This window comes from Cyclospora cayetanensis, unplaced genomic scaffold (genome assembly GCF_002999335.1).
Source record: "Cyclospora cayetanensis isolate NF1_C8 unplaced genomic scaffold, CcayRef3 CcayRef3_contig_9, whole genome shotgun sequence".
Taxonomy (NCBI): domain Eukaryota; phylum Apicomplexa; class Conoidasida; order Eucoccidiorida; family Eimeriidae; genus Cyclospora; species Cyclospora cayetanensis.
The window spans coordinates 127,569-155,271 of NW_020312763.1; the positions used below are offsets into that span (position 1 = coordinate 127,569).

The window sequence follows — 27,703 nt, forward strand, 5'->3', positions numbered from 1 at the left end:
TCCTCCTGTGATGTGGCGATTTAGCGGGCTCTTCCGCTGTCCTGCATGCAGTTGGTATTGACGTACAGGTATTGACAATGAGGGGAATTGATTGAATTGGGGTGGAAAGCGTAGCGAGCTACGCTACTTTTCAACCCTTTCTACTACACTAGCTTATTTGATCAAGAGTTAGAAGGAAACGACAAAATTTATTGTCTGTTAGTAAAGCTTATTGCGGAATACTGTTGGACCTGTGTTGTAAGGCGCAATGTTGTGGGCATTCGTCCTCGATGCTTCGTACATTTATTCGTGGATGCTTGGAGTGCTAAATAGGCGGGGCAATGAGCACTCGACTTTTACTTCTTTCCTAACGTCGGAATATGGGGGCACTGGTAGGTGAAGGGGGCAGCTCTTTTGGAAGACACTAAAAAGCTTTTTGTCAAGCGCAATTAGCCCCAATGTTTTTCCATAGATACCATAGAGCAAGAGTCAGAAGTGTCAGCAAGCGGCTTTCCTGAGAGACCGTTCTGCCCAAGAATTTCTGTGTTAGGCATTTTGTTACCGAACACAAGCTGTGTTGTGCAAACCTCTCGAGCAGTGCAAGACACAGGAGAGTACATTGAAACAAAGACCTGTATCCACGAATTGTGCAGAGTTCTCGTATGCAGAAGAGCCGGAGGGCACGGAAAATGAGACACCTCTCCACCAAGTATATGGAATGCTTGCATGCACAAACGCCAAGGAATATCGTAACTGGGACTTTCCCACGTATTGTCCGGAGCGTCTGTTTGCAGCATCTGACAAGGTGTGTGCAAGCGCTCGCGCAAAAATCTTGTTAAGAATCGTAAATCCGTCAATTCAGTGATTCCAGCAAAACGACACATTGCTGAATTTGGCCGGCAGTGGAGCAGCACCGGACCAGCCAACTCACGGGGTTCCAGAGTACTGGGAAATCGGTCGAAAGAGATCGGGGTAGCTGCTCTCATTCAAAGTATGCGGAGTATTTAAGATGAATAAATCGAGTGGTTTTCAGTGGAAATAGCCTCTGTGGGGTACATCTAGCGGTGATTTTTCGACCCGTTCTCCATGCATGCAGCACAAAAACAGGGACCGATTGTATCTGAAATTTGCACGATGTTGAGTATAGCCAACACCCTTCTACAATTTGCTTGGCGGAATCTCTGATAATTCTTCATTTCTAGAAGCTGGCTTCATGTGGCGCTGTGCACCCGTCTTGTATATGTCCCTGTTCCCTGAAATATAGGCCTGCCAGCTTGATCGCCACTATATCACGGCAATCTTGCTACCCCTTTTATTGGTTTCTATTCATTGAGAAGGGAACACTTTCAAAGCAAAGAGCTTGGGACGGATTTTCGCTCTGTGTTTAGAGGGGGGATAACTACACTCCCTGATCAGAGGAAGCCAGACTCATCCTGCAGTCCTACATGATCATCGGCAGTCTCAGCCTCTTTCCCAAGCCACGACATCCCTTGTCTGCGGTTAAGGGCCAAGCGAATCACCAAAAGGGGTCCAATGACAGGTCTAAGGTACAAAAGGAACTGTGGGGTTTATAATTTTTGAGCGCCGCAGTGGTATTGCTCAGACACCAGGTGTCATTTCATAGTCTTACCTGCTCCATCGTGTTGCGTGTACTTCTCGCTCCGAGCGAAAATGGGGATAGGACGCTTCTACCGGTGGCTTTCCGAGCGCTATCCGCTCATAAACGAGAAGATTGATGCTTCGTCCATCCCTGCTTTCGACAACTTGTACTTGGATATGAATGGAATTTTGCACAACTGCAGTCACGGCAACTCAGGTAAAGCCTCGTTATGTTGAATCAGTGAACTAGCACTGTGAGATGCACGCCGTCTTCGTGAGACAGTCCTTGGGAAGGAAAGCACTTTGATTAAAATGTGGGGGTTGACTCCGTTCGTTCTTTGACTTTTCACTCAGGTGGCATGCTGCATGCGAATGAGAACTTGATGTGGCAGTCAGTCTTTTCAGCTTTGGATCTAGTTATATCCACCATATCCCCACGCAAGCTGCTCTATCTCGCGGCTGATGGAGTGGCTCCTCGTGCTAAGATGAATCAGCAGGTGTGGCCTCTGAAAGACTCTTGAGCGATTCTCAGCTCTGCTACTTGGGGGCGTATTCGTTAATCCCTATCCATGCACATTTTGGAGAATTTCACGTGATTCAAATGCCATCACTCTGTTGCTGCTATCCCTGGTCTGGTTGCTTCAGCGAGCCCGTCGGTACAGGGCAGCTAAGAGTGCAGCGGAAGCGGCTGCAGCAGAAGAGAATCTGCGGCGTGCAGACGCAATGTCAGACGCGAAGGGTCAGGGAGCTGGTTCATGCTCGGCTAGGAAGGCAGCTCACACCGTAAAGGGATTTGACAGTAACTGCATTTCTCCTGGAACAGAGTTCATGGCCTCTTTCTTTCGCCATCTTCGATTTTTTTGTGAGAAGAAGCTCAACGAAGATCAGCGGTGGCGTGGGCTGAAAGTTTTGCTGTCAGGTCCTGATGTTCCTGGTGAGTTGAACGTATTTTGGCGTACGAGAGAGAGATATGTCTTTTTTCCCTCCACTCACTCACTAAGATCGGGCTACAAGTTGATACCTCACGCTTGGTTCATTCAAGGAGTGGTCTGTGCATACACAAGGTGTTCCTCGTTTTTTCATCATTTGTCGGTTGCAAAATAGGTCTTCTTGGTGAAGCTTAAAGTCTGTGAGATGAGCGCTTTTTCGTTTCAGGGGAGGGAGAGCACAAAATAATGGCCTACCTTCGGTGCTGCAAGGCGGCAGGCAATGCAGATCCCAATACAAGGCACTGCCTGTATGGCCTCGACGCCGATCTAATAATGTTGTGTGAGCCAATGCGGGGGAAAAATTCGCAGTTGCATTCCTCCGACTTTGCGTAGTGAAAGCCCATTCCACGAAGGGTGCCTCGAGTGCTTGTAGACGTGTAATAAACTGCCCTTGTAAGAATGTGTTCACACTTGCATCACGATATGCCCCTAGTCTCGTTCTACTCCCTTCGTGTATTTTCAGCCCTTGCGTCTCACGAGCCGCAGTTCGCATTGTTAAGGGAGGAAGTCATCTTTGGTCGCCAAACTACTGTCGATGCAGCAGACAGAGTAAGCGTTATTGGGTACTGCATGCAAAAAATTGGTGGATCTCATTCTTTTCGTGTGTCTGTATATACCCTCATCGTTTCAGCTCATTCGCCTCAGGATTTTAACGGTGTGTGTTCGCTCCTTTCCTGGTTGCCGTGACTCCTTCGCACGTTGCATGGTGGGAAGTCGCGATCTGCATTTCTTGCCCTTTGCACATGTGTAGGCTGTCTGGCATGGTATAGCCTGCCTGCACGGCCTGTTTCGCATGATGTGTGATGGGGGTGGTGCACCTTGCAGATGCTGTATAATCCCGAGAAGCTCCAGCTCTTGCATATCTCGTTGCTGCGGGAGTACTTGGTGATTGATCTTCTGCCCGAGAAGGTGGCTTATAGTCTACACCAGCGGCAGCTGCAGGCCTCTACGCAGCAGCGGCAAGTCTCAGAAAACGTGTCATCGAGCACAAGCAATGGATCCGATGCGGTGTCTCTGCCGCCAAATCAGAAACTAGAAACGCGGATACACCCCAACATCGAGACGATGCTCTCTCTCGCGAGCGAGAGGGAGCGCGTCATTGATGACTTTGTCATTTTCTGCTTTCTGGCGGGGAACGATTTTTTGCCGCATACGTTCTCAACAGATATCGGAGAGAAAGGCCTTGACACCATGATTGCCTGTTACCGCAGGTTTCTTGCCGTAAGCGACTCCCTTGAACCGTTGTGTTTTTTGCATTTCTATATATATATATATCTATGTAGCCCGTGCATTGGGGTGCAAATCTTTGATATATGCGCTGGCTGTCGAGGGTGAGTAGCCGCCGCAGAGGCGGCGTGTCTTGCTGTAGTGCCTTGCTGCTGGGGACGCTTTCGGTTTATGCGGAAGCTGATTTCCACCCACGATACAGTTTATATTTGGAGATCTCTCTCTGCGTGTGGGGGCAGGAGTATCGCGTCTTGGCAGCTCCTTTGACGAGCGTTACTCCCGACGATGGGCCATGGCTTGTGAGGCGATGCGGCCAGCTGAATCTCTTGAACTTGTACATTTTCCTCAACCTATTTGTGTCTACGGTAGAAGACCCCAAGGTTGAAGGGAAGGCGTCAGACATGCAGTGGCTAAGGCAGAAGAGGGGGGGCAGAGAGCTGGAAGAGGAGGTATGCGTATTTCTCTCTCTTTGTCTCTCTCTCTCTCTTTGGACCAGAATTATAATGACGCCCTCCCTGTTTGTCTGCAACAAGTGTAGAGAGTGTTAACAGTCAGCCTTTGTACCTTCCTGTCTATGCAGGAAGCCTGCACGCAGAAAAGTTCGTCCCTCCAGCGGTCTCCTCCTCCTCCTGTGCAGCTGCATGCATGTGTCTCCCCAGAGTGACTCCCACATTTGCAGTGAGACTTGTACGCTGTGAGACGGTGTGGCGTTTGCTCAGATGGAGCTGTATGCCTCGTGTGGAGATGCAAGCGCAGCGTTTCGTGCTCGATTTTATCAGCGAAAGCTGAATTTCGCAGTCTTTAAGCCTGAGGGGCAGGCGAAGCTGCAGCATCTGTGCCAGAGTTACCTAGAAGGTCTTCAGTGGGTATGCATCCTAGTCTGCGCAGACTCTCTTACCACGCTGTCTGCTCGTGCAGTGCAATGCGCATGCGGTCAGCGCGCACACCCCATTCTCACGATGCTAATATATACATAATATATAGATATTATGGAGGGGTCGAGTGCCTTCTAGGGGCCTTATGCTTTGCGTCTTCCCGCGGCTAGAGAAATTAGACTCCTAGCTGTTTCTGGACGCGCTGCAGGTTGCGTATTATTACTTTCGTGGCTGCGACGGAAGCGGATGGAGGTGGTATTACCCATACCACTATGCACCGTTCATGCACGACGTCCTCCGATGCTCCGTCTTTAACCCCAGTGGTGTATACGGCGAGGTGTATAGCAGCAGCAGCGCGACTTGTGGCTTCCCCGAGAGAGTCGCGGAGGCAGCTGAGTTCGATCGCGCTTATCTTGTGAACCGAACAATTTCGCTGCCAGACGGTTCGCCCTACTCGCCCTTCATGCAGCTGCTCTCCATCTTACCTCCGCAGTGAGTGAAGGGGGGAGGCCCCTTAGCCGCTTAGCTCCCCTTTCTGGAACAAAGCTGAGAAGCAGGCAGCTTTTTCTTGGTATACCCCTCACGCTGTAGCGCAGGCTGCAGTGGGAAGCCACCCTTTGCTCGAGTCGTTGTTTTCAGATCAGCAAATCTGCTGCCAGAAGAACTGCGGCCCCTTCTATTGAATCCTCCAGCGGAACTCGCGCATGCGTTTCCTCGAGACTTCGAGATCGATATGGAAGGGGTCAAAGTGCGTTATCGAATAGAGACTTGTGCATGGAGTCAGTGCGGCTGTAAAGGAGGAGGGTGGGGTGGGGGGTGACAATCCTCTGCGACGAGACGTCAAAGGGGGAAAGGCGCGCATCAACAGTTGATGTGCACCCATTTTTTGTTGGACTCTGTGTCTATCTATTTCTCCTCCGAAGAAGCCTTGGGAGACTACTCGTGCCGTGCAGCAGATCCTCATGGGCACCAGGTGTCCTCTCTGCTTTCGCTTCTACTTGGTGATTCTAGTGATGTCAGAGATCTAAGAAGCGTCTTCAGTCTCCATTTCTGCCCTCTAGTGTATCTGTTCATGTGGTATATCTCTATTTTTGTTTTCTAGTGTATCCACTCATGTGGTGTATCTCTATTTTTGTTTTCTAGTGTATCCACTCATGTGGTGTATCTCTATTTTTGTTTTCTAGTGTATCCGCTCATGTGGTGTGTCTCTATGTCTGCCCTCTAGTGTATTCGCTCATGTGGTGTGTCTCTATTTCTGCCTTCCAGTGTATCTGCTCATGTTGTGTCTCTGTTTCTGCCTTCCAGAGTATCTGCTCATGTTATGTGTCTCTGTTTCTGCCCACTGGCGTGTTGCAGGTTCCTTGGGGGGGCGTCACGCTACTGCCCTTTGTGGACGAGGCTACGCTTGAGCGCATAGTTCTTCCGTTGCTTAGACGGCTTCGACCGGATGTCTTGAGACGCAATATTGTTGGCCGTGTGGTTCTGCTGATGCGGGATGAGACATCTAGCGTAAAGCAGGGTCGTCGCTTTAATAATGCCGTAACTTCACTGGCGTCTGCAGATGCGGTGTATGACTGCGAATGTTTCTTCTTCAAGCACAAAGTAATCAGTAGAAGCCTCGACATTTTGGTAGACGTTCCCAGTGTCTTGGCACAGGTGCAAGGGTGTTGCACGGAGGCTGACAGCGAGGGCTTCTCCTCGGAAGCCGAGGCAGCATCGTCTCATAATTCTGTCTTCCCGTCTTCACTGCCATCGATCTTTCCCGACGTGCTCAATAGCTGTGTGCTCGAGGAGGAGGTGCTTGTGCTACCGCCCCCCTTCGTTGCGCGATTAGATGAGCGCAAGGCGCACAGCCTCCTCACGCTGCTAAGCCTCAGCCACACTGATTGCTCTGATTATTCCAGATGCAACCCTAGAGAGGCAGCAGACGCACATGTCGCTCAGATCTGCTCCTTCCTCAAGACGCAAGGGGCCGTCCTACTACCATCCGAGAAAAGGAAATCTGACAAGGCTGCTCTTCCACAGCTGCCTTCGCCAGATATGCATCCCCAAGACACTGAGCTTCTCTTTCCAACGATGCCACTTCCAGGGGCCTCCCCCGATGCGGCTGCCCTCACGCCTTCCCTCTATGCTCTTTGCTTCGCCGTAAGACCTCTGCCAAAGTCTTGTAGAGCTGCAGCGATTCTGTGCCTGCGCACGTGCACAAATACACATATACATATATATACATACATACATACACATACACATACATACACATAGATACATACATACACATACGTACATATACATACATACACATACATACACACACATAAATACACATACATATTCATATATATACATACATATATATACACATACATAAATACATACATATACATACATACACATAGATACATACACATATATACATATACATACACATACATACATATACATACATACATACATATACATACATATTCATATATACACATACATACACATACACATACATACACATACATACACATAGATACATACATATACATACATACATACACATACATATTCATATATATACATACATATACATACACATACATACACACACATACATACATTCAAAGAGAGACCACGCCTTCCTTGCTAAGCGCGGTTTTTCCTGCTTCTTCGCGCGGAAGGAGAGAGGGTGCCTAGCGAGTTTGTTCATTCGTTCGTTCTTCTTCCTCTACCTCTACCTCCTCCTTTCGAGCCGTGTCTTCATGCTTCCCGTCATCCTGCCCTTTTTTCTTCCCTTCTGAAGTCTGCCGCTCTGTACTGTCAATGTACACCGCATACTCTGTGTATTGCTACACTGTGTGTTTTCTTTTTTTGCGACTTTTAGTGGCACTATGGGAGCGGCGTGAAAGTCTTTCGCCGCGAATCTGCCAATCAGTCTGTGGTGATGAGCACGATGCCCTTCCCTCGCCAGCAGCTGCAACAGCGATCCGCAAGAACGCTCATCGACCTGCTGCAGCCTGAGGCTGCGCTGCTAAAGCTCCTTGACTCCAAATTCGTCCTCTACGATTTCCCCTTCGTTAAACTCGCTTCGCCAGTAAGTGCCTGTGCTGCTCCTCCGTCTGTTGCTCCCCGTTCTTAAGCAAGGCTGTGTGTGCCATGCATGCGTCAAGGGCGGCTTCCGCCGTAATAGCATTTTATTGCTAAGATGATAGAGCCGCGCATTTGAAATGGAGGGATTTTCGCATTCTTTTTGTATCCGCCGAGGTACCCACGCATCGCTGCGCAGATGTTGCCTATATATCTATATCTATATATATCTATATATCCATATATATATATTATATAAATACGTTGAGCTTTCCTCTCGCACCAAGGCCTCCTCCGCAAGATTTCCGAAAATGCTCTAGTAGATAGCAAGCCAGAACATGCTTCTAGACACGGCTATTTGTCCTCCACTTTAGCCTTCTAGTCTTACCCCGGCTGCATCCCTACCAGAGAGCTACCGGTACAGGGTTAGGCTGTGTTTAGTAGAGCAGTGCTCCTACAGTTCTTGCCCGAAATTGCTCTCCAGCGTGCCTTTTCCCTTGTCGGATACCCCTAGACTAACCTCTGTGCTTTTACATGCATGTCATCTGTTGGAACGCTTTCTTCTGCCTCCAGTTCCCCTCGCAGAAAGCTTCCTGGAAGAGGAGACTCTCCCGCGTGTCCTCGTTTCTTTCCTTCGCTCTTTCTTTTCCCTCTCTCTTTCTCTTTCCTCTCTTTATTCCTCTCTCTCTCTTTTTCCTCTCTCTCTTTCTCTTTCCTCTCTTTATTCCTCTCTCTCTTTTTCCTCTCTCTCTTTCTCTTTTTTCCTCTCTCTCTCTCTCTTTCTCTTTTTCCCTCTCTCTCTTTCTCTTTTTCCTCTCTCTCTCGCTCTCACTTTCCCTCTCTCTCTCTCCCTCTCTCTCTCTCGCTTTTTCTCGCTTTTTCTCAGCATAAGGATAGCGTGAGGGGCAGCCCACTGCCCTGCCCCTTGCGTGGGTGTCTTCGTTGTAGGTCGCCATTTGGCTTCCTACGATTTACTATCCTTTGGAGGAGCGTCCTCGTGGAGAGCGGAGCTCTGAGGTGCCTTGCGCACCCACAGAGCAGCTGCAGGCTGTAGAGACGGAGAAGCGGCGTCTGCAGCTGCAAGGCATTGCAGTGGCAGACGAACTGGAGGCCTTTAGCTTTTTCGAGCAGCATGCAACCCGCGCACAGTGGCGTTCGCAGGCAGCAGCGGCAATGGCAAGGAATAAAGCAGCAGAAGAGCAACCACGAACAGCAGTAGCGACGTACTGGCACCCCGATCAGCAGATTCTGGGGGGGAGCCACACAGACGAAGCAGAAGCCAGGTCCAAGGAAGCAGGGGGAGCAGCAGCTGCCCAGCAGCCCCCTACCGAAGTGCAACTTCAGCAACTCGCCATGGCCTTAACGCGAGCACTTCCTGGTACCCAGCAGCAGCAAATGGCGAGAGAATGTCATCCCTCAACTGCCCTCTCAACCGTCCTCGTCGAGCTGCTGCCGGTAGAAGACGTCGTTCTCGAGGAGAGGCTTGTGGGGGCAGCCGAGCAGCTAGCGAGAGAAGGCTGCAGTTCTGGGAGCGAGAGGCTTGCTGCTGCTCGCCTCGACGCGAAGACGACTCCCTGCGCACACTTTCGGTACAGCGCACAGACGGTGTATCGTCTGCTGCCGCTGATTGCACAGCCCTCCAAAGCTCTCGTTGAGAGCCTTCAGCAGTGTCACCAGGAAGTGTTAGAGGCCGTCGCAGCGCACAAAACGCACCGCTGGCGCGTCGGAGAAGACGTGTTATGCATCTTCTCCAGCGCAGCTAAGCTAGCCGGCTATCGGCTGCTTCGGGGAGTCACGGGAGTGCTTGCAGACCCTCCCGACGAGGAGGGAAAAAAGCCGCTCTCCGTTCACGTTGCTGCCGCGAGGCGGGGAGAGACTCCCGACTTCCAGCGCAGCCTTCAGGATGCATGCAAGGCCATCTGCGCTGCCACGCGAGTGCGTTCTCCCTCTTCCGCCTTCTGCTTTTCTCGCTGCGTTTGCATCGCTCTCAGTGCGAGACGTTTCGTAGAGGCACGTCCTCCTGAAAGCCTTGCTGCAACATGGTTAAAAGACGAGGTAAATGTGGCCTTCGGAGCACTTCTAGTGGCTTCACTGGCTGCCCCCTCTTATGCCTTTTTTTGTCTTCTCTAGGCGGAAATGCATACTCTGGAACAAGCCGCAGCTCTCATGGGTGTAACGCCCTTCGCCGCGTATTGCATCTTCTCCTCTGTCTTCGTGAAGGAAGGCGACAATCTCTACGTAAGTTTCACGCCAAGCAGGAGCTGGTCCAAGAGACACCCTGTGACATTGCATGAAGCGGCTGCCGCAGCCTCTGAGTTCTCTTTTCCCCCTCCTTTAGGAGGCAGAAAAGGAGGAGAAGCAGGAGCAGGAGGAGAATGCTGTGAAAATGCTGTCTAGGAATTTGTACTAGCGACAAACAAGGGAAGAAGGCAGAGAGGGCCTTTCGAAAGCCTTTCCATTTGCTGCTGCCTTCCACCTAAGCGGCTTTCGCGAAAGAGGCCTTTTGTCTGTCTGCTTGATTGAGGCATCTCCTTGCGGCTATGTGTGTATATGTATGAGTATTGTGTGTGTATGTATGTATATGTATGTTGTTTGTATGTGTATGTGTGTATGTATATGTATGTTGTGTGTATGTATGTTGTGTGTATGTACGTGTATGTTGTATGTGTATGTGTGTATGTATGTATGTTGTATGTTGTATGTGTATGTATGTGTATGTATCTGTATGTTGTATGTGTATGTATCTGTATGTGTATGTATGTGTATGTATCTGTATGTTGTGTGTATGTATCTGTATGTTGTGTGTATGTGTATGTATGTATTTGTTGTATGTGTATGCTGTATGTGTACGTATGTGTATGTATGTATGTATGTTGTATGTATGTGTATGCTGTATGTGTGTATGTGTATCTATCTGTATGTTGTGTGTATGTATGTTGTATGTATGTTGTGTGTATGTGTATCTATCTGTATGTTGTGTGTATGTGTATGTATGCATTTATGTGTATGTATGTATTTATGTGTATGTGTATGTGTGTCTGTGTATGTGTATCTATCTGTATGTGTGTGTGTACATTCTATCTTCTATGTAGCATGTATGTATGCTGTATATGTGTGAATGTGGAACTCTAAGGACTGCGGCTTGCACACGATTATTTTTGTGGAAGAAACGCGAGCGCCTGCATTTGTGTTGGCGTATTCGCTGCCCTGGCCACGTCCTGCTATCCGAGGTTCTCTGCGGTGTAAGGCACTGAGCTCGTGGCTGCCTGCTGCTTTTCGTCGCAGATCGCATGCACGCCACTCGCTGTGGCTCCTGATGCAGGGGTGGGTGGTGTGCCTCAGAGGCGCTCGCCGATTGCCGTAGAGGTGCGGTGCGCCTAGTCGCGTAGGCTGCGCTCTGTGCATGCATGCATCTGTGCTTCTGTGGTTTGGGGTATGCGCAGCTCGATGCAACACGCATCTCTTCACGGCGAAGACAGTCGAACTTGGGAAGCAGCTTCTGGATGCCTTTCCGGCGCTGAGAAACGCCCTAGACGCGGTATGTCACGTCTGCTTCCTTCGGAGGAGAAAAGAGTCCCTTGTCGACGCGGTAGCATGGAGGCTGCCTCCTGCGCGCCGTCCGCTCTTCGACGCATGTCATGACAGACATCTCATCGGGGAGTTGTGAGGCTCAGAGGTCTCCTGTGTGCAGGCTAGCGTTAACGCGAAAAATTTGTCCTCAAGGTGTCATTTAAAGGCCTCCAGTGTGTTCGCGGGATCGGGCGATCCCGCCTTCCTAGCAAGTCGCTTGGCATCCATGGCCGCTCAGTCTCCCTCTAGACGTGCCAAAGCGGTGCCTGCAGAGTATGCACACCTCTCAGCCCCAGGTGTGTCCGTCAAATATGTGCATGCGTTTGCTTTTTCTGCGTAGAATCTGTGTATGTACGTGGATTGGTATGTGTGGATAAGTGTATACACGGGAAAGTGTCGAGCAAGTGTGTATTCATATATATGTGTGTGTGTATGTGTGTATGTGTGTTTTTGTGTGTGTATTCATATGTGTGTGTGTGTATGTGTGTTTTTGTGTGTGTATTCATATGTGTATGTGTGTGTATGTGTGTTTTTGTGTGTGTATTCATATGTGTGTGTGTGTATGTGTGTTTTTGTGTGTGTATTCATATGTGTGTGTGTATGTGTGTTTTTGTGTGTGTACTCATATATGTGTGTGTGTATGTGTGTTTTTGTGTGTGTATTCATATGTGTGTGTGTATTCATATGTGTGTGTGTATTTGTGTGTCAATTTTGGTGTGTATGTGAGTATACATGTATATGCGTATATACATGCGAGCTTGAAAGAGGTGCTTGCAGCTGTATCCTCGTTTGCTTGAACGGAGCTTCCTCCTCCGCTCGATGCTGAAAGTGTTTATTGGCCTACCTGATGCCTCTGCTGTGCATGCGCTGCAGTACTGACGCAGTTGCAGAAGGAGTTGGAACGACAGAATGCAAAGCTGCCACAGGCCGAAAGTGTTGTGCTGCGTGTTGCGAATGAGAGCTGCTGCTGCGTGCGAGCAGCAGACTTGCTCTCAATTCAGAAGCACATCCTCGCGGGTATGTGTGTGTATGTCTATATGTAGATATATATATATATATATTTACGTGTCTCTCAGCGCTGATTATGTAGCGGTAGCGAGGGTGATTTTAGAGTTGCTTTGGAGAGGCTGCTGCAAGTGTCAGTGTTCTCATGGGGCACAGCGCTGCCGTTGTCTCTTGCAATTGCGGCAACACGCGGCTATGAGTGCCCTGCGGTGTCTCTCTCTCGACTCTTCTAAAGGCTAAAGGTTCCTGCGCTTCGGCATAACAAGCGAGCATTTTCATGTGCTTGTCTCCATTGAGCCTTCTGTGTTGGATGTTTCCTTGGAAGAGACTCCTTTTTATATGCTGAGACGGCTCTCTGCTTCTTTTCCTGGCGTGTTGCAGGATTCTTACGGCTAAGAGGCGTGCAGCACAACGGCCTTGGCGAGTATACCTTTATCTTTGCAGTGCAAATGCAGCTTGGTCAGCGTCTAGCGTACTCCCGCTATCGAGGCTCTGTGCCGCAGGGATCTCGGGGAACGGCGGTTGGTTTCGCCTCGCAGCTTGGCAAGTGCAGAATCGAGTGCGATTGGTGTCAGCCTGGCAGGTATGCAGACGTTGCTGAAGGAAACGCAGCAAGCAGCAGCGCACGGCCTGCTTCGCCTTTCTCTGTCAAGGGGTCTATCAATTTTGCCCCCTTCTTCCTTCGCCTTACACCGCGGAAACGCTTGGATTTGACTGCAGCTGCTCCCGCAGCAAAGCAGCAACAGCAGCAACAGCAGAAGAAGAACAGCCCGCAGCAGCACTTGCAGGAGACTGCGACACTTCGCTCAGAGAGAGACGCTCAACGCATCCTTTCGCAGCTCAATACGCAGGATAAGCTCGACCTTTTCCAGCAACAAATGGCGTATCTTGACGACGTTTGCATCGAAGTGCTGCTAGATGAGTCGTGCCTCGGTAAGTGCCTCTCGGCGTGAAAAATAGCTAGAAAATGGATAGAAGTTCCCCCCTTCCTTGAGGTTTTGTGTGGCCTGCTCTGCGCATTCTAGAACTAGCCTTGGAGAAAAATCAACTGCCTTCTGCAGAGCTTCGTAAACGATTCTCAGCTCCTTGCCCGCAAGCAGGCAGTCACTTCTGCGCGCTCAAAGCACAGCTCTCACCTTCCCGCTGGCAATATGCCTCTGTAGACGCAAACAAAAGCTTTTTTGCCTCTTTTTCTGTGCGCCATGCCTCCCTATCCGCAGGGGCATCTGACGGAGACGGCCGAATCAGCGCGCTTCGCATGCTAAGGGCTCCTGCTAGCCAATGGTTGCCTCTCTGCGTTGGCGAAGTGCGTTGCTGCAGCTAGCTGTATCTCCCATTGACGAGAAGCGCCCTAGCCTTCCCCCCCTTTCATCCCTTCGTTCCTTACCTCCCCTTCTCGACGGCGAGAGCTCCCAAGCGCACGGTGTGGCCTGAGAGGGAAACCGAGCTTTGGCATATTGGTGCCTTTTTGTGTTCATTGCATCTTGCTTCCTCTGAACTGCCGATAGCTCAGCAGCGGGGGGAGGGCTGGCTCACCTTTTGAATTGATCATCAGGATCTGGAAGGCAGCGGGAAAGGGGTATGATGTAGAGAAGTGGCCCTGGCTGCAGTTGCAGAGCATTGCACGATCCAAGAGTGCTTGCAGCTCTGCCTTCGCCACTGCAGTTTGTGGGGATTAATCAGTGCGCAGCAAAGTATCGAGCTTGTCTTCATATCCGCAGTGCAAGTGCCTTCCAGCTCACACAACAATGGCGCGATGTAGTCTTCTTTTTACGCTATCAAGTGCCTCGTTTGCGTGGCATGCGTTGCAGCAGCAGCTCAGAGCACAGCGGCGGTTCTTTTAGCAGCGGCTTAGTGAATCGACGCACATAGCTGTCTTTGTGGAGGACGTGTCTTCTTCTCACTGCTAGGCCTTTACCGGCATAGAGGCTTTCGGCCTAAATGCCAGCTCATGGTGCTCATGAGGGCGTGTGCGTTGTTTTCTCTTCAGCAGCCTCCTCCTGCAGCAGCGACACAGGCGATGCTGTCGCAGGAGGATCCTTCCAAGATGAAGACTCCCGCTGCTCTCGCTGCACGTCAAGGCAGGCTGATGTCGACTGCTGAGCAGAAACAGAGACCCCGCAACGTTGTTCAGCGTTCCTCCGAACAGAAGGAGGCTTCAACGCCCCTGCAGCTGCAACAGCAGCAGCGGCGAGCACGCACCAGCGACACTCACGCCGCTGCCCGCACAGCGCAGCAGCAGACACCTCCTAGGCCTTGCACTGCCTACCCGCATGCAGTTGCAGCACGCGATCAGGAAAACGGACGCTCCGAGCAGGCGCATTACCCCGAGGAGCAGTACGTAGCAGACTCTCTGCATCCAAGGGCTAACGAGCACGCAGAAGAGTCCACCATTTCTCTCGAAAAGGGGCTGCAACACCTCCGGCAAGCCAGCTCGCGAGATAAGCCCCCTCCCCCCTCCAGCTCTGCGACTTGTCCTCCCAACCAGCAGCCAAGAGGACTGGCAGCGAAGGCTGATGCCCTGCTGGCAGTATTGGGCGTTAAAGCGACGAACACAAGCGCAAAGACGACACAAAAAGCACTCATGGAAGCCGACATCTGCGGCAATGCAGCCACACCCCCGCCAACTGGAGCCGCTTGCAGCGGCTCGTACAACCCGCTTCCCACAGAGCCGCAGCAGCAGCTACAGCAGCAGCAGCTGCAGCAGCAGCTGCAGCATTCACGAGCTTCAGCTGCACCCCAGCAGCCGCTGGAATTTGCCCAATCATCTCTCGACAGTGGTTCGCATGTCCATGAACAGCAGGATAGCCGTACAAACCGCCAATGCCTGACGCTGTCGCGGGAGTCGGCTAGCTGCGCTGCAGGAAGCCCGCTAGCTCGTCTAGATAGGGAAGGCGCTGTCTCCCCCGTAGCTTTCTCGGCTCAGCAGCCCTCAGCTCAGCTGCATCAAAGCGCGCATGCGCACAAACGCTCGGAGGCAAAGGACCACTGCCTCCAGCAGAGCAACGCGCAACCCCCTGCTTTGGCGCTAAGGCGTGGGCATCTACCGCAGCAGGCTGGCATGTCCAGTCAGGCAGAAGGTCGGCCGGAGAAAACGGAGGCGCATGCACGGCAGCAGCCGCATCGCTTGGATGTGAAGGCGCAAGCGCTGCTAGCTGCTTTGGGAGTTTCGCGAAGAGCGCCCCCCCATGATGCGAACGAGAAAAGCTAATAACCGCAGGCACCACCAGTGAATCCATGCTTTGCAGCCTCGCTATGCTTGGAATGCTCGCCTTTGTGTTTGCTTGTTTCTGCACACCTCCAGTCGCAGTCAAGGCGAGCCCCCCCCCCTGCGCTCCCCGCAAGCAAGCCTGAGGAGGTACCATTAGTAGCTCGAAACCACCGAGCGATGCTTCGGGTCTGCCGTGGCATGTGCTGCGCTTTTTGGGGAAGCGGTTGGTTTTGACGGCAGCCTAAGTGGTTCTAGCATCAAAGACACCCTTTACTGCTGGCCTAGGGCAAAGGGATTCTGAGCGCGAATCCAGGAGGACTCCAACGGGGGTCCTCCTTTTGTTTGTTGGCAGGGTATGGGTAATCCAGATGTGTAGTCTTTTTCTGGCTTTGCTTTCGCAAGTTAAAGCCATTCTCCTGCAAGCTTGGGCAGGCTCATAGAAGTCTTGCAATTAGCACAAATCTGCGTAGAATGAGTCATGTCGAGGCAGTGAAAGCTCATCTGGGACGCCCTGGCCTGGCCGCAGGCGCTGTAAGATCTACAGCTCGTAATTTAGAAATAGGAGATTGCAGGCTTGCAAGTTCCTCGGTGTTGCTGCAGCAGCACCACTGAGCCTCGCAAATACCCGCCTAAGATGTGACTTGACGACCTGGCGGCCGCATGTTGTGGCATTCCCACCGATCCGCGCGATGATACTCTCCCTCCAAGTGTTGTACTCTCGCGACTGACAAGCCCGGCGACACGCCTTCCTCGGCGCGTTTTCCCGGGTCGAATCGTCCTATCCACCTCCCGACTTCGACTTGTGCATGCGCCAGAGCTGAGCGGATGTGCTGGCGTCCCTGCGCTCGTAGCATTTCAGCTCTCGCGTTTCATTCCCTTGCGCACGCTTTCCGTGCAAGTCCCCCTCTAAAAGCGCAAAAGCGCCAGGAGCCACGCAGCCCAGGCCTTTCGCGTCTGCCGTTGGCGGCAAGGTTCAAGAGTGTGTAGTTGTGAAAATTTCCCAGAAAAATGCGGTATTATTACCGCTGACCACTGGCGGTTGCAAAAAATGGGATGTTTCTGCATTTCTGCCTCGTAACGAGAGAGCCGAGTGCGTCTATCTGTCAAAAAAATTTGCTCTGCGATGCATACTTGTTTTTTTATCCAGAACGCAGGTCGGGCGTGCTGCTGCCGGTACGAGTCATGATTTATTCCGGTTCACGGTGCCTGCATGCCTTCGATGAACTAGCTACTGGGATTCAGGGATCCGCCCTTTTGAGCACAACTTCCTGATTCGTCGCCGCTTGCGTGGGTTTTTGACCAGACACGAAGGGCAGCTTGAGAGCGTTTGAAAGGAGGCACAGCTGCAAAGGAGTGGGAACAGCCGGTAGAACTTATGAGGGCAGAAAAAATGCTCCGCCTCTGCGCACCGCCGAAACGGTGGCAGTTCGTGAAGCCTGCACACGCGTGGACAAGGACGGAAGACGGCAGACGAGAAAACGAGTTGCCTGCTACTGTTGGGTTCTTCTGCGCTTCCAGAGTCAGTGAGCTACGCGCGGGGGGGTTACACATATGCTGGAAGTCGAGGAAGGCAGAGCACCGTCGAGAAATGTGATCCTTTGATAAGGCAGGGCTTCAGATGCACCGGCTGCTGTGGCCGAGTCCATCAAAGCAGACAAGCGGTCAAGATGTTCTTCTTCCCCCCGGTTATCGATGCGACTGATCAAGATTCAGGCAGTACCTCAAACACCTGGGACTCCCTAAAAAGGCCGTGAATACAGCGTAGATGCGTAGCCAGGGGAGAACGGTTCCGTTGCGCACCCTCCTTCCCCGTGCAGTAAAAAGTCGCTATGCCACGACAGCTCCGTAGCTCGTCTAATGAGGCATTTTCGGGCTAAGAAGCTGCGCTTCCCCAAAAGACCGCAGCCTCCGTTTGGACCCCCAGTCCCGTCAACACGGGCGTTTGCTTTTCTCTGGCTCTTCTTGCACCTGCTCCCTGGTTGTCTCTGTTTCAGTCTTTCTGATTGGCAGTGGCCTCATGCTGCTTGACCTTTTGTGTAGTGTCTATTTCTGAGCGCCGTATTTTACCTGAGTTTGAGCCTTGGACGTCTCCAGGGTGAGTCGCCGTCGCCCCTACGTGCCAAAGGGGGACAGGAGCTTCCCCCTTTTCTTCTGGACCTAGCGCTTCGCCTCTGTCTCTACCGACCATTACATCGGGAGGGAGGAAAAGTCCTATGAGCTGTTCTTGCCGTTACCCTTGCCCCTAAAAGTGTGTTGCAGTAAAGCAAGGCACCACTTCGTCGGAAGAGCCCTTCGGTTCGACCTCCTTTAATCTTCGAAACGATCTGTCCTAGCTCTTTAAAGGCGAAAATGCAAAAATGAAGCAGAGGAAAGGCTGCCCAGGTTGTCGGGATGGTACCAGCACGGCGCACCCCGTCGAACTGCGAAAGTGGACTGCTCTCCATGTACGTAATTCCATCTCAGATTCACAGGGCCTCAGGAAACCCAACATGCGAGTGCCAGCTCTATCTGCAGCAGCTACCATCGAAACAAGGCGGTAACCTCGGTGTGATGCACACCTCCTGGAACGGCAGATCTTTCGGTTTTCATCTAATGAATCCGGCCCCGCTTGCTGCCACAGTTTGAGCGCCAGAGTTGGGAGCTTGAAACTGGAAGTTCAGCTACGACAAGGTCGGCTGTTTTAGAGGGCTGTTTCTTCCACGCCAAGAAGGTGCCCACTGCGAAACAGCCCTCCGGTAGGGGTGCTTAGGTATGAAGGAATACCACTATCTTCTCTCAGACGACACTCAGGGCATCGAAACCCCACAGAGGAGACGTCAGCCGTAGTCTGTTGTTGACGTAGGGCCACATGTCAGTAATAACAGCTTATAAATGACTAGTTTAGGGGGTCCCAGGTAGCACAGACGTCGAAGTAGTGGCTGTGAAGTAGGTAAATGTTCAGTTCTTCCTGGGGTTCCCACTCTCTTCCCCATACGGGTTTAAATCTTTGTCTGATCTTTTGAATTGATTCTAAACTACTTGTGCTTCTCAAAGTTCTAACATTTTTGCGGTTTTCGTTGGAGACAGTCTACAAATTCGAGCGCTTATCTTGTCTGCATTACCCTATTCGAACCGTGTAACGTGAGGCGCACAAGCTAGCAGAATGCCTCTGCTCTCCATAGGATGCCAGTTCAAAGGCTCGTAGCAAACACGAGAAAACAGTGCCCTGGAACCTCTAAGAGAATACCTTTCGTCGCCACTCTAACGAGCCCATTCAGTCTCCCACACTCAAAGTTAAGTTTCCAGTAATCAGCACCCCACGGTCTACGAAAGAGCAAGCGCATTCAGCCTGCTTGTCAGTAGAAGGGTAAGTACATCGCTGGGGAAGAGTGTAAATTCACGAAGTCCGGTGGTGGCTGCCTCGGTCCACACATCAGGCTCCACAGAACAGGCAGCGCACTATAATTCGTAGCTTCACTTAAGTTAGCTACTTGACCTAATAAGGATGCCAGTAAATCACCATGCAGTTCTACAATATTCTTGCGATACTTTAGCTATTGTTTGGAAACTTCAAAAGATGCCATTTTCCGTACCTTCTAGATCCACGTTTTTTACTGAGAGACCACTTCTACTTCAGCATCCACGTGTGGCTCGGTTTTTCTACACGTGTATGCTTATAGCTGGCTATTGTTTAAGGCTGAAGGTTCGGGCTTTTTATGTTGAGTGGCTTGTAGTTCTTATTGGTGCAGTGAAGGCCATTGTGAAGTACGACGATGGCGATAGAATATTTTCTCCGCGGCAATCTCTGTCCTTTCCACACGGAACGAGGTAAGTGTTTGAAACACTTTTACATTTGCTCGCCCGCTCCTTGGGCATCACAATTGCGGCTTTTAGCCACGCAGGCTTCGAGAAGGCAAAGATATTTGCGCATTGTATTTTGCACATAGATTGCGCGACTACGGTTACGGGCTACCTCAGGCCTAAACAGTCTACCTTGTACTAGTGTGCGTTCACAACTACATATACTAGAGCCGGAGGGCTAGTATCGGTGTGGCTATGACCTGAGTCCGATGCCCCAAGCTCAGAGAGGGAAGGGGTATTTGCGCATTGTATCATGCACGTATATTGTATACAGCAATAGCTGTCTTTTCTAGACATCTCAAGGAGGGCCATTTTTACTGCCACGGCTACCGCATTGTGCATGTTTAAGCGGTTTGCCGTACTGAACCATTTTAGAACAAACGAGATGCAACTGTTTACACCTCAATTGTCTATATCTCAGTAACACTAACTTTCCTGAGATCCAGGCAGCATTGAGGGACGGTATAAGGAGTTTGGTGTTGCCATGCCCTTGAATTCCTTCACGGCTTGGCTTTGGAGGGCGAAAGCCATTGGAGAAGCGGAGAACACGTCTACCCCTATCATATCAGCACGCCGAAATATGACAGCGGCAAGTTTATATATGCTGTATGTGCGGGACTGTGGCACTCCACTAGGCGGTACCTTTTCCGTGTAAACTTTCTTGAACTAGCTACCGTGTAGCTATGTTGTGGGATTCTCGCGGATGTGAAGGCTCAGGCAGAACATTTTGGAGTTTTACGGCCGGAAGCATCTAAAATGAAGCAACTGGTAGTGTGGGCCGGCATCACACCGCATTCACTTAAGATGTGTGTGTATGTGTGTGTACGGACTTCGCCATAGGGTTTTCTGTGGAAGTAGAGGAATTGAAGCATTAACGTACTTGTTCCCTTGGTTCTGGCAACTATTCTCTCATAGGACGCTTTTCTTCATAACAGGAGAGCCCCTCTTTTCGCCTGTATAGCCCTTACATTTGAAACATATGCCTTTGGACAGGGTGCTCCTACGCGTCCACTGTGAAGTGATTCTACTTAAAGACCCCTGATTTGTAAGTAGGACGGCGAATGATCAACTGGAACTCAGTGTGACTCAATTTTTATTTCGTTCTCCATTATTATAGGTGGGAGGGGTAGCATCAAGGGCGTGCATCGAGCCGCAGGGTGTCCTGCGGGAAACGACAACTGGATTTTCGTCCTGAGGAAATGGATTCGATTACAGCTACAATGCGCCTCTGGAGTGCGTTTCTTCTGTGAATTGTTACCGTATCTGGCACCATGCATGCAAACAGGCAGACGTGGGTAGACAGTGGAGCTATAGTGGGCCATGCCACGACGCCTAAACGGCTCACAGTCGGTCAGCCGCGAAATAGGCACGATCACTTTGAAATGTGGACCCCCCTCTTCTGGGTTTGACCAATTTACCGAGTATTTCGTACGTGTAGCAGTTCGGTTATTGCTTTTGGTTGCATTGAGGCACTACCTCATCGATCAGCGCTTCGCTACCATGAGGGTAGGGAGTAGAGCTCCCGGCGGTTACGGCCCCGGCCCTGTGCGTTTCTTCGCACATTTAGTCTTTTTGTGGTCAGTTCAAAGCTATGCTAGTGCTGATCGGAATCCGGGAGTCGGGGGAACGGCTGATCAAGCAGTACAAGTGTTAGACCATGAACCAATGGTTAGAGCTGATGAAGGGAGTTTCACTTCTCATTCCGTGGGTGCACTTGGCCGCCCCATTGCAGAGAGGGGTTCTGCTGATAAGGTCGTGTACATGTTTGCGAACAAGGGAGAAGAGATATGCAGCAGGCGGAAACAAAAGTCTAGCGTTACTTGGCACCTGCTCAGTCGTCTTATTAAAGTGGGTCTGTTCATGTTGATCATCGCGATGGCAGGAAAGATCACATGGGAGCTGATGAACTACGTCGGCGATGTGCCCGATCCGTTCGCAGACGTTAAGGACCGCACGGAAATCCCCAATGCAATTCAGGAGCTGCTGGCAGGCGGGAAGCCACTCGCTTTTGTTATTCGGTGGGTTGTAAACTTTAGTGAGCATTTATTCAAGTGCACTGCTATTAGGCGTTCAAGCGTATGCGTGTGTTGTGAAATATGCACTGTTTTCATGGCTGTGTGTTCGTGGAATTCCGTTTTATTCTACCATTCACTTGTGTAGTCTGCTGGTTTGAGCGTAGTACGTGCAAGTACTGCGGCATTGGCATCAGAGAGTTGAAAAAGGCTGGAATGGAGCCGGTAAGGCAGGCAGTCGTGGAGTATATGCTGGACTTGTTGCCTGCATTTTGGGCTGCTTCCTCTTTGTAAAATACCTCAGCTAGCAGCTGAGGTAGAAAATTGACGCTTATTTATAAAACAAATTTCCACATGTGGCACACTAAGCTAAAGGGTTTCCAGCAAGGCTCCATGCTTTCACGCCTGTCAGCTTGTGTGCAAATCGCATTCAGGTAATTGTAATGGTTGAGGGCCACCGCCATAAAAATGCAATTTGGAGTCACATCAATTCAAAGTATCACGCTAGAGGATTTCCATTTTTTATCTTGAACACGCGTCAATACGGTCATTTGTCCGAAATTGTAAGCCTACTTTTAAAAGGCTTTATCGACAGCTGCGTCGTTCTCTGTTCTGAGTAGCACCATACGCGAAGACAATTTTTTGCTGCTGCATTCTGTTTTTCCCGGACTGACACGGAAGTACGCACTTACGTGCAGTTCCCATGGCTAGCTGTCGCTCTGCTTGTGGCTGTATTCTGTTTCTTAGAGAAATCATTTGAAGGATAAGGCTCCTACTGACTCCAAATGATCACTGCTGTCTCGATGGCATCCATTATTTCTCAAGCGCAGTGCACTGCAGCTTCTTGTGAGGTGTAAATGTAAAGATGCCACGTAGGAGGCGAACCCCCAAAGAACACAACTTAAGACTCTAGCATCATATGTCAGAAGAACCTGTGCTTCTCATATGTCCTGCGAAGCAATGGGAAGCTGGATCGTAGAAAAACAGTCCTTGGCGACGGCGGCAGCTGTGTTGGCGAGTCAGGCATTCCAAGTTGCTGAGCCGTTCCCAACGTGTATGCGGCGATAAACGCTGCGCCAACTTTTAAACTACAGGTATATTTGCACTGCTGATGAACAGCAGTGATACTTTTGGCTTGTGGGAGTCCCATCCCTTTGTTAAGGGTAGAAGGGAGAAATGCTGATGCAAAGCCACTATGGACTTTGCTGTCAGCACTTACCGCCCACTACGCAATTTCGGCGACTTCAAGTGTGCATTACATGGGAGTACTCGAATTTCGGAGTTGTCCACCTCATCTTTTATCGCTGCCAGGGAAGTTTATATTCTGTGTGTTTTTGCCACCAGTTGATGCTGCAGGAAGTTTATCATCGACGCATTTGCATATTATGATGAGAATTATTACGCGGCTACCCCGTAGTCCGTATTCGCTTTGGGGAAGAGGCAGCGCCAGTTCTTCCTTCTAAGTGGCTGCAGTGCCGTATCTAGAGCTGCAGAGTTGCGGCGTTCCGGCCAAAGGAGGGCGTGTGATCTACAGCATGTTAATTCTCAGGAGTCTATATATTCGCATGCAAATGCATCGTGGTCTTACTCTAAGCACATGGCAGTGAAGGCTTTGATAAACCTACTCCTATCAGGTTACACAGCATGCCAGGCTTTTGTGATAAGTGGAAGGCGCAGAAGCGACAGCGTACAGTCCAACCAACGCGGTTGATATTCAGGACGGAAAAGGTAGTGCATTCTTCGCCTTTACATTTCGAAGCGTGTGCCTGTCTCTTTGTACTGACTGAATTAGAGTGGGGGCCTGTCACTGCGAAGCAGGGTAGATCGAAGTTGCCCATCCACTTGAGCCTGCGGCTCTCAAGATTGCAAGCCTACCTACGCGAGAGGGGCTTAGTGCAGCTGCTCTACTGCACAAAATAGCCTCAGATGCACATTCTTTGTAGTAAGGTTAAGCGGATTGGGCGATGCGCATTCAGCATTACGTGTGGTTCCCTAAAAGCCTTGAGGAAACGGGTTTTAAATCGAAGCTACATTTGTACAGCCGCAAACGAGGCCGCCATGCAGTTTAACAGCTGCTGTTCTCGCTCTGAGAAGCATCCTTTCGAGACATTTTCATATCGGTGTAAAGGGCTGTCGTCGGCAACAGATATCTGTAGGAATCGGGCTTGCTTGTTATGTCTTTCAGCGGCGAAGGACATCGGATTTTGCCCGCATGCCTTTAGAGGCAAAGTAGGCTTGATGGCGCCTCCACAGAAGTCTAGAGAAGATGCGCCTCTCACTGCTACGCCAGTAGCCTCCGTAGCTGCTTGCAGGTGAGCAGCAACCTGAGAGGACAGCAATGGAAGGAAACTCGTTGCCAAGTAGTGGGTGCGAATGTTCTTCACCCCTGGTAAAAATTCCCTCTTTTCCGAAGAGGCAACTGACTCTTTCGTGGCGTAGTTTATAAAAAGATAAGGGAACGCTTACTTGGCCAGCGACTGCGTTAGCCAGTGCGTCTACGCATTTTGCTGTTTTCGCTGGTGTGGCCGCAGCGGCGGGATCAGCGAACCACTCAAGTGCATGAATGCATGCTGCAGAGCTTTTCTTTGAGTCAACACAACTGTTCATCGGTGTACTGGCTTTCTTTTCGCTAACCATGGCGTATCTGATGCAAAACAAACACAAGATTATTGAATTACTCATCAAATTCAGGCCACCTATAACTCTATGCCTTGTTCCATTGTAAGATCTTCCGTACGACCAGAAGGTTGGTGGATGAATTCTGTGCTATTGTGTTCTACAGTTGTTTGTCATGCCTTTAGTAACACTTTCGTTTGGAACTCAATTTTACATAGCAAAGGTAGATGAGCACCCTGGGGTTCTTGACCGGCACCCAATTGGATTGAGTCTAGATGCCTGCTTTTCGCGGGGGTCCTGCTGTCCGATTGCCATCTGTTGGATCTCTAGGGTTCGTTCCGCCGTAGTCGACCTGCCTTGCGGACACTTAGACAGTACCGAGCCTCGCAATAGACTGCAAGCTGCTGCTGCCGCTGAAACTTTGCCGTCAGCCGTGGTTTGATGTTGAATTGTGTCGGTCTCATACGATAACAGGGGTTTTAGGCTGCAAGCAGGGTTGGTTGACGAAGGGGCGTTGGAGCTTCTGCTATTCTTTTTTGGCTGTACCTGGATGCCAGCAGTCCCACAAGCTGAGGTACACTTTTTTGCATGTGTCCGAGGGTTTTCTGACAGCTTAGCTGCGCTGAACTGTCATGGCACGTTCTATGCAATTTGTCTTCGAGGCCCGCAATATTCCGAATGGGGGGCCTTTAGATAATGGAGGAACGGAAGCATTATGCTGCAGCTGTGTCTCCCCTGGAGTGTACTTTTTTCAAGGGTAGTGAAGAGGCAAGAGTGCCGGCAGTGTGGGAGAGAAGCCTATAGCAGGCACTGGGGGGATTTCAAAGGTTCCTTACCAAGCTTATCTCGTCCGCCAGTCTGACGGTGCTGAAAGCTGCTGGCCCTCTTCTAAGGCTTCTGGTAAGCACAGCAGACAGTTGTTCTTGTGTCTGCTCTGGACGTACATAGGGGCTGGCTTTCTCCGCTTCACGTTGATATCTCGAGTGGGATTCTGCATATAACCCCCCCAAGAAGATCCTGGAAGCAGCCTGACGGGCCACTGGTTGCGGACTCCAGCCAGGAAGGCCAGCTGGTTTCCCTGCTCGTTGCAATATAGGTTGGAGCAAAGGCCCACGGGCTGCTACCTGTCTACTTTTACTATAGTGGGCTGCAGAGGGGCAAGCTACAAATGGAGATGGAAAGTAGGAATGAAGGCTACGTGTAGCAATGGGCACAGTGGGATCTGAATCGGGGAGCGAAATAAGCTCCGGAAAATATCCAGACGCATTCCTTCGCGGACTGCAACTGTATGTACAATGACTGCTGCAGTCGAAGGTATATATTGGCAAGGAGCGTGACTCGAGGTTTGTTGGAGCTGATTTCACCGCATCGAAAGTGATGCATCCTTCGTTTTGGGAAGGCTGCTGTTGCAGCCCTACAGGGGCAATAGTGGAGGCGCCAAAACTCGGCAAAGCTCGTCGTGCCCAGTGAATATTTGCACAGGAGCAATTGAAGGTGCCCCTACAAGCAAGCCTTGTGCACTGGTTCGCCAGGCCTCGACTCTCGATTCTGTCCCTGCTGTGTGGCTGAGAGACTTTCGGAACATGGCAAGCCCTGCAAGAGGCCCTAGAGTTCGACACGTGAGGAGGTATATGCAGCTTTTCACCGTTGCAGGAATGGCAAGAGCCGTGACCAAGCAAGCTTGGCGTGCATCCGCATGAAGAACAGCTTATTCCTAATGCAGGAGTATGCTGCGTCTCGCGGGAGGTCTTTTGTACATGGGGATCTGCGGTGTGCTTATGTTTTGGTGAACCAAGTAATGCAGCTTTCGTATGTGGACAGCGAGCGAAAGGGATCTCATGAGCATCTGTGCGGAACCTGCTCAAAGCATCCATACTCGTTTTAAAATTAGGAAGAGTGTCCTCCGGCAAAGCGACACCTGTGCACCGGTACTGTTGATGGTAAGAGGCTACGTTGCGAATCCCCGCGGTGTTTAGGGGTTGGTCGTCGCCGCCCTCGTTGCCGAAGCTGCTGAAACAACATGACAAGTCCCCAGTACATTTCGTGCTAACAGCGAATCTTTTCTCAGAAGACACCTCCTCGGTTTCCTTGGCTCGTTGGAGCTGTTTGCCGCTAGCTTGCGAAGCTCCACGAAGCACACGTTCATTCGTGCGTGGCCCCCCAGGACTAAGGGAAGAGAAAATAGGTGCGGGTAAGCGCGGGCAAGCCTGTGCCTTAATGTTGCTCTCTGTAGACTCAAACTCCCGGTTGCTGGCAACATTTGGACACGTAGCACGCGTTCCGTTTGGATCAGTTGTCTCTTCCCGGATCGCGTGACCCTCTTTAATAGCTGCAGTCTTTATGGGAATGCTTTTTGAAGAAAAAGCGACTTTGTTGGGGGTTTTGCGCGCTTTCCTGCTGGAAGCAGGGGGGGGGGAAACATGCTGCGTCGGGCACCTAGAGGTTCGAGGCGAAATGCATTCTCTTGGATTGTCCTTATCTTGACCGATGTTTTGTGACAATTCTCGTTCACGTCCTGGAACGATCAGTGATTTGCAGTTTTGATGGGCTGTGCCGCATTCTTCCTCGGTCTGTCAGTGACATACCTTGGCCGAAAGCGTATGCATATGATGCTCTCGCCTTCCTTATGTACAGCAACTTTTGTGAGACAGACAAAAAGTGTTTAAAATTATTCCCAAGAGCTCACCTTTAGTTCTGTAGTACGCGAGTGGCCTTGACCTTCGGGAATCTCAAATACTAGATACCCCTCCTCTAAATGCAACAAAACCGATGCTAATATGAGCAGTCCTGTTTAAAGGGACTGTGAGCGATAAACCAAACCAGTGTGTGCTTGCTCGTTCCTTTGTGCACAGGTTGTTAGTTCACGATTGCAAAGACAAGCACTTATTTGGAGGAGAATGCCAGACCAGATGTAAAGTATCTCATCGCTACTGCTTGTGAAGCATTTTGGTCGGGCAGCAGGTGTGCGTGCATCGGTCAAGATCAGTACATGTGGGTGCAGCTGCAGTAGCTGCGTACCGGATGAAGAGAAAGTAATTGCATCTCCGTTTTCCAGTGGGTACCAAACGTGCGGCTCCAGCCGGCGTTTGTTTAGCCATGTCCCTATGGCCAGCCCCGGCGCAGAAGGCAGTCATTCAGAGCAGCGCATATTCATCATCATCTTTAGTCTTCCCCGGTGTCTGTACTGTGAAGACGAGACACTCAGAGTACCGTGTTATTTAATTTATAATTTGATGGGTGCCATTACCGTTTAAGGACGCCAAGTCCTTAACGAATGCCCTTCCAAAGAAGCTGCCCTCCCGCTGATAAACTTTAGGAGCACGAGCATCGCCTTCCACGCACACAAGAGGTAACAATTCAGGAGCCAAAGTCTACACAGACATGTACCTATTGCGTGGATCCTCTTAGTTTAGTAATGTTGGGTTACTCTGATTTTAGCAGCGCGCGGATAATGTAGGGTTTGCCAACGGATTGAACCCTTTAAATGAGTACGCGCACTTTGGGGCCCAGATGCTTACAAGTGCCTATGTTTTGCAAGCCCGTTAAGTCGAGTGCGGCATGAAAGCGAGAAATACTGCCGCTTCGAATGTTGATATCGCAGGTACGCGCTCTACCAAGGTGTAGCAAAGGGTGTTCAAGCTGATATAGAACTTGTGGCCCACGAAGAAACGCAATGGCACATGGGGTATTCGATATCGAGTGTACCAT

At 50.6% G+C, this 27,703-nt stretch overlaps 3 protein-coding genes across 3 annotated transcripts; 2 read left to right on the plus strand and 1 right to left on the minus strand.

Annotated features, from left to right (window-relative positions):
* The first annotated feature begins 1,650 nt into the window (after window positions 1-1,650).
* On the plus strand, window positions 1,651-13,995 carry LOC34621788. The gene is made up of 22 exons (XM_026336017.1): window positions 1,651-1,780; window positions 1,933-2,075; window positions 2,224-2,512; window positions 2,734-2,847; window positions 3,031-3,116; window positions 3,393-3,788; window positions 4,034-4,243; window positions 4,514-4,660; window positions 4,878-5,161; window positions 5,309-5,417; window positions 6,026-6,814; window positions 7,539-7,748; window positions 8,690-9,796; window positions 9,872-9,979; window positions 10,875-10,971; window positions 11,185-11,279; window positions 11,433-11,607; window positions 12,284-12,328; window positions 12,698-13,044; window positions 13,105-13,249; window positions 13,537-13,622; window positions 13,927-13,995. The coding sequence occupies exons 1-22, from the start codon at window positions 1,651-1,653 to the stop codon at window positions 13,993-13,995; spliced, it is 5,181 nt and encodes a 1,726-aa protein (XP_026191802.1).
* Window positions 13,996-20,687: 6,692 nt separating this feature from the next.
* On the plus strand, window positions 20,688-22,447 carry LOC34621789. The gene is made up of 4 exons (XM_026336018.1): window positions 20,688-21,385; window positions 21,547-21,604; window positions 21,814-21,961; window positions 22,338-22,447. The coding sequence occupies exons 1-4, from the start codon at window positions 20,688-20,690 to the stop codon at window positions 22,445-22,447; spliced, it is 1,014 nt and encodes a 337-aa protein (XP_026191803.1).
* Window positions 22,448-24,205: 1,758 nt separating this feature from the next.
* LOC113146998 lies at window positions 24,206-27,703 on the minus strand. The gene is made up of 6 exons (XM_026336019.1): window positions 27,494-27,703; window positions 27,243-27,366; window positions 27,014-27,097; window positions 26,682-26,746; window positions 24,832-26,559; window positions 24,206-24,622 (listed from the first exon to the last, which is right to left on the minus strand). Exons 1-6 carry the CDS (start codon window positions 27,701-27,703, stop codon window positions 24,206-24,208), a joined length of 2,628 nt encoding a protein of 875 aa, XP_026191804.1.

What these genes read in the sequence shown, in the direction of transcription:
- LOC34621789 (XM_026336018.1), top strand. Translation starts at nt 20,688, where the DNA reads ATGCCACGACGCCTAAACGGCTCACAGTCGGTCAGCCGCGAAATAGGC. An exon ending in CCACTCGCTTTTGTTATTCG is followed by an intron (nt 21,386 to 21,546) that starts GTGGGTTGTAAA and finishes GTTTGAGCGTAG; the next exon opens with TACGTGCAAGTACTGCGGCA. An exon ending in TGTAAGCCTACTTTTAAAAG is followed by an intron (nt 21,962 to 22,337) that starts GCTTTATCGACA and finishes TGTCCTGCGAAG; the next exon opens with CAATGGGAAGCTGGATCGTA.
- LOC34621788 (XM_026336017.1), top strand. Translation starts at nt 1,651, where the DNA reads ATGGGGATAGGACGCTTCTACCGGTGGCTTTCCGAGCGCTATCCGCTC. An exon ending in GTTACCGCAGGTTTCTTGCC is followed by an intron (nt 3,789 to 4,033) that starts GTAAGCGACTCC and finishes GTGTGGGGGCAG; the next exon opens with GAGTATCGCGTCTTGGCAGC. An exon ending in AGGAAGGCGACAATCTCTAC is followed by an intron (nt 9,980 to 10,874) that starts GTAAGTTTCACG and finishes TGGAACTCTAAG; the next exon opens with GACTGCGGCTTGCACACGAT.
- LOC113146998 (XM_026336019.1), bottom strand. Translation starts at nt 27,703, where the DNA reads ATGGTACACTCGATATCGAATACCCCATGTGCCATTGCGTTTCTTCGT. An exon ending in AATTACTTTCTCTTCATCCG is followed by an intron (nt 26,747 to 27,013) that starts GTACGCAGCTAC and finishes TGTTGCATTTAG; the next exon opens with AGGAGGGGTATCTAGTATTT. An exon ending in TGGCGGACGAGATAAGCTTG is followed by an intron (nt 24,623 to 24,831) that starts GTAAGGAACCTT and finishes GTGCCATGACAG; the next exon opens with TTCAGCGCAGCTAAGCTGTC.